The sequence below is a fragment of the Austrofundulus limnaeus genome, unplaced genomic scaffold, assembly GCF_001266775.1.
Source record: "Austrofundulus limnaeus strain Quisiro unplaced genomic scaffold, Austrofundulus_limnaeus-1.0 Scaffold241, whole genome shotgun sequence".
Classification (NCBI taxonomy): domain Eukaryota; kingdom Metazoa; phylum Chordata; class Actinopteri; order Cyprinodontiformes; family Rivulidae; genus Austrofundulus; species Austrofundulus limnaeus.
In genome coordinates, this window is record NW_013952643.1 from 26,171 (window position 1) to 31,832 (window position 5,662).

Sequence of the window (5,662 nt, forward strand, 5' to 3'; positions counted from 1 at the left end):
GATAGGAGGAAGAAAATGGATGGATGGATGGATGGATATTTGTTTTTAGCTTATTGTATGTTTTACTGTATTGTGTCTGTGAAGCACTTTGGTCAACACTGTTGTTTTTATATGTGCTATATAAATAAAGTGATGATGATGAAAACAGTAACAAATTTTCATTGCAGCGCTTGTTCTAACTCCTGACTTACTGCAGGGGCGTGTCTCTGACCGAAAGGCTTTTATACCTGAACTGGAGCTGTACTGTTTTAACCAAGAGGAAAATTCAACTGCAGAAGCCACCATTCAAGCCATAAACGGCAGTGCTAAGATAGTTTTAGGCCAAGTATTTCAGAATTAAACAAATTCACACAAAAATGTCACAATTTGCACAGAAATTTAAAGTTAATACCCTTTAAGTGTCTGTGACATCAAATGTTTGTAATAAATATGAATGCATTTTTGGAAAGACAACATTAATGAGATATTAAAAAACAATTTGCACGCTGCCGAGATGAACAGTTGTTGAGATATTTGCATGTGAAGTCACAGGAAGTGATGTCAAAGGGGAACATTTGCATGTGAACAGTGTTACTAAAATAGCTAACAACAGAGACTGTAGAGAAGAATTTGATGGTTTTTTAAATTATTTCGAGTCACTATCAAATAAGAATCAGAGTTTAAATAATGTTTTGACAAACAAAGGCCAGAGAGTTCATTTTCTTAAAGACTTGCCCTTTGATGTCACTTCCTGTTTCACTTTGGCTGAGCCAAGTCCAAAAGAAAATATGCCAGTTATGAGACAAAATGAGCAAAATGAGCAAAATTGTGTTTTATGTCAAGTTCCTTACATATAAAAATGTTTTCTTTGACTTTTTGTATTTGAAGAATATGCATGTCACAGACACTTTAAGGCCCAATTTAGACAACAATCTGGAAAAAAAAAAAAAGCTGATTTTGGGTTTAATAAGTCTTTAAAAGTTGTTGTGACCTCTCAGGTGCACGCTGCAACAGATGCAGACCTGGTTTCTATGCTGACCTGACCCTGGCAGGTGCTCATTGTGAGGCCTGTCCCTGCAACAACAACATCCACMCGGACGATGATGAAGCCTGTGACAGCTCGACCGGAGAGTGTCTGCGCTGCCTTTACAACACAGTGGGACCGCAGTGCCAACACTGCAAACCTGGTTATTATGGCAACGCTTTGCAGCAGGATTGTAAAGGTAACAACAGATTTTAAGGAGTATTCTTGTGCCTGGGTCACATGACCCCTGTTATCTGACAGTCCCTCTGAACCAAGCTGCAGTAGTCGTGGGTTTTATAAAATGTTACCCGTATMCAAAATTTCTACAARTTCCAGAAGGGAGACWTATCTAAAACCAAATGAAGTACATTTTGTTTTACTGTGTACAGGTGAAAGAGCATCAGTCCTATTTGATTCAAAACTAATCAATCCATAAATTACTCTTTTTACTCCTGTATAGTCAGAAAACATGGTCTGGTTTCTCCAAAGACCAAGAACCAGACTTGACTAATACAAGTTTGTCYTTATTTCAAGCAGGGCATGATAATCTAGTCCTTAAGGGCCAGTATCATCCTGGTTTTAGATGGTTTAGATGATTACCAGAATTCTGCAGAACTTGTTGCGATAAYGAAAACCACCATGCAGATCAGGGGAACCTCTAAAATCCTGCAGGTCTGTGGGACTCTGAGTTTGAAGCCTCTGCTTTAAACGATGATCAGGAGTGTCGTGTTTCTCTGTGTGTGCATTTGTTTCCCAGAATGCTCTTGTGACCGGCGGGGAACTGAGCCGACTCGGTGTCCTCTGGAGGGTCCTTGCTTCTGCAGTTCAGAAACTGGACAATGTCCCTGCAGGACAGGGGTGAGGGGAGACCTCTGTGATGAGTGTGAGGACGAATTCTGGGACATGGACGGAGTGTCGGGATGTGAGCCCTGCAGCTGTGATCCTGTTAACTCCATCTCCAACATATGCAATAAGGCAGGAGGACAAGCAAACATCCATATCACCCTCAGAACCAAAACCACATGAAAATATATTTTTTCTAGTCCTTTCTGTAGGGATTTTCTGTCCACTAACTTTAATACATCAGCCATGACATCAGTCAAAAGCTCCTATGGAAAAAGGACAGAAGTATTTGTCCTGACTAAGGTAATAGCTAGCCAAAAAAGAGTGTGGAATTTAAATAAATTTTCAGGCTAACTCTTCTTCAAAAACAACAAACTGCTACAAAATAAGACCACATTAGCTAATATTAAACTCATACACATTTTTTGACACAGTTTGTTGCTCTTTTTCATCTAAACAATTTCAGTGATGCCATACGAAAGTTATGCTGAACATAGAGCGTAATGTGCTGATGGTGCTGAMTGTGTTAGAAAACGTTTGTAATAAWWAGAAGAGCAGACCATAGATGGTCTKATGACAACAACACTACACAAATTATGTCATGGATCAGTGCAATAGCTAATGTAGTATTTCTATACACCTTTTTTAAGGGGAAAAGTTTTATAACCCTGAAACACTATAAAAATGTTCCCTTATTTGGCTACCCATTAGCCTAGTTTGGACAAAGATTTCTGCCATTTTCCTATACTTTGTGCCTCATGACTGGGGTTGCCAAGTCCAGTATTTTTAGCAAAACTKAAGTGTCCTGTGTGGGATGCTTTTTTTGTCCCATATTCTGACTSCAGCCTAGAATATGGACTTAAACTTAACGGTAGATGGCAATCCTSTTCTCACTAACCTAGACCTACATAAACTCTGCATCTACAAAAAGGAAAGGTAACAAAAGGATTACATGATGTGATTAAAGCTTTTTGCTGTTTATRTCGTTGGGAGTTTTCAATTGATTCTCTTTTTAATTCTCTTTACACACTGATGTTGGTTTGAAGTAATCTGGTTTTAAAAACATCCTTATGTTTACTGAAGCCATCACCAGCTGAAAAATAAATAAAATAAAATTATTGTGTTAGTTAAATCTTTATTTTTAATTCATCGTGTTGAAAGTGGAACTAACAGAAACTAGATTAAATCTTATTTATGTGGATGTAACTCAAATATTGGGGAAATAAGACTTATTGGGTGATGTCACAAGTAACTCAATACGTCATTAAGCTCCATCACCGGTAGAGCTGTCTCACATTTTGTGATGCTTTGGCAACCCTATTCATGACAGATTTAGGTTTCCTAACCTTGAAAATATCAACTAAGAGTAATGCCATGAAGAAAAGTACAACAGCTCAACAAACAAACATAAACAGCTTCACATTAAGAGTCAAGGAAATACCAAGAAATAGTTAAGATGCATTCCTTTCAGATAAAGTTTAGTTACTTTTTAGATTTTGGCTAATATTTTTGCTTCTTTTAGCTAGTMTTTTGATACTTTTWRSYTTTWRSYWARSCYTTTYYWMYTKKYSSYKSMAAWTTTKSYTTTWAWWRAMYTTTKSSYTYMRSYWRKWAWKKKKTWMYTTKTAGTTTTTAGGTAGTCTACTGCCTAACAATACTGTAGCTTTTAGCAAATTGTGTCTGGTTCAATTCTGGCCCACACAATGCATTAACACTTTGAACAGAKAAARCAAAGAATGATGGCCCTTTGGTGGCCCAGATGTGGTTTTCCAGAGGTGGTCCATGTATAGACCAGAACAGAACTACATGAGCCAAACTACAATAAGRCCAGTTGAGACATCCCATCTTAAAAGCAGTGTCATTATTACCAGACCTGGGCCACATCCTATATCCTGTTATTTGGGTAGTCTTTTCCTACTTTTAGATTTTCAGCTAGACTTTTGCTGTCTTTAGCTTTTAGCYGGTGTTTTGCTACTCTTGGTGTTTAGCTGTCATTGCGCTCTTTTTTGCTATGCCTTATTTAAAGTGACAGTTGTCAGACCGAGATAATAAGGTACTAACTTTGTATATGACAGAATATAACGTCAGACTGAAACACAGAGAAGAAGGAACAGTTGGTTCAGTGTTTACAGACTGAAGCTGTGCTGCCTTCAGGTGACGGGACAGTGTTCATGTCGTCCTGAGTTCGGAGGAAGACGATGCGATGAATGTGGAGAAAACCATTTTGGAAATCCAGACCTGCAGTGCATCTGTGGGTAAAAAGCTCCAACATTTCCTCACACTGTTTAATTCAGAGTTTCACTCTTAGTCACTGAAACTGGGATCCTTTTCTCAGCCTGTGACTGTAACYTGGAAGGAGCTGCACGACCATCATGTGACCCTGAAACCGGCGAGTGCATTTGTCGTGTTGGAGTCTCTGGTACCTTCTGTGATGAGTGTGCAGCGGGTCACTCCACGTTTCCAATCTGCAAGAAGTGCCACCCGTGCACTGCCCTGTGGACTGAAAACATCACCCATGTCCAGAAAGCAGCCCAGAGGATGAGGACTTTCATCCCTCGCCTTGGCAACAACCAGCACTTCATTGACAGTCGCCACTGGCAACAGATGCTGGACCTGCACTCCGAGCTGGGCAACCTCGGCAATCTGACGAGTCTTTCTCTGCCGAAGTTGGAGAAAATGGAGGAAGTTTTCCTGAAGATCAGGTAAGTTCTCTGTTTGAGTCAGAGAGTTTGAMACAGAACCAAAGTCCAGTTGTTTCATTCCTGCAGTTTTTACCTCTCCACCTTCTCCACAGAAAGCTGAAAGATGCTGTCGACACTAACACAATTCTGATTGACCCGTCTCTGCTGCTCCACACTGAAATGGACAACATTTATCTAGAGTTTCAGAAAATTCTAAAAATCCTAAAGGAGAAAAGCATCAAGGATCCAAGCATGATAGAAAAGCCTCCAGTAGAAGGTACAAAACATGGAACAGGTTTGGTTTCTGCACACATGAGTTCACCTCAAGTCTGGTCAGTCTGAAAGTCTCATGTCTTTATGCTGCTCCCTCTAGGGGTCTCCTCAACTGATTATTTGCATCCTCCTTAATGTCTTGTCACAGTAGACAACTTATGCCAACTTGTAAAATATTTTTATGTCTAAATTGCTAATAAAAGTTATGCATTTGATCAATTTGTTAGAATGACAACATGCCGAAAAGAAGCTTCCTGCTGATTTTTTTCAATTCCAGCTTCAACATAGACATCTTTAAAATGTTCATAAGTTGGTATAAGTTGTCTGTGTGACAGGGCCTTAAGTCACACCAAACCTCTGCATGTCATTTTTAACTACATACATAAAATGTATTCTAAATTATTATGCAGATGTTGTTCCTAAATATCAARTCATCAACTGTTAGAGTATAATTTGAATGTTTTTGAAAACTAATGACGTTTCTTTCAAAAATAAAGACTTAAAAAGGCACTATCACAACATTGTAAAGGTTGTAAAGAACTAAAAAAAAATGGTCATTTGTTGAATTTGCAGCGGTAGCATCTACTGAAATCATGGATGGAGTTACAGTTTAACACAGGGTTAGGGCTGGGTGATAAATCGATTTAAAGGGGTAATATAATGTGTTTCTCAGGCATACATTTTATATACTATACTATAACAAAGTATCTATGTCAACTTTAGCTGTTATCAAAATGCTGTTTTTATGTTTAAATAGAAAATAAACTTATCTTATCACTTCCTCTTCTAAACGCCTTGAAATTGGCCTCTGTCTCTTTAAGAACCACCTTCCGCTTCTGTCTCGCTGGGTTGAGAGCTCAGC

The 5,662-nt window shown here is 38.7% G+C and overlaps 1 protein-coding gene across 1 annotated transcript in view; it reads left to right on the plus strand.

The window, feature by feature from the left end:
- lamb4 (laminin, beta 4) overlaps positions 1-5,662 on the plus strand; it is a gene marked incomplete at its 5' end in the record, with an annotated part of 41,792 nt that overhangs the window by 25,425 nt on the left and 10,705 nt on the right. Inside the window, 5 exon segments of the mRNA XM_014020140.1 lie at positions 978-1,202; positions 1,761-1,978; positions 4,001-4,097; positions 4,182-4,548; positions 4,641-4,804. Coding sequence (XP_013875594.1) covers positions 978-1,202; positions 1,761-1,978; positions 4,001-4,097; positions 4,182-4,548; positions 4,641-4,804 — 1,071 coding nt within the window.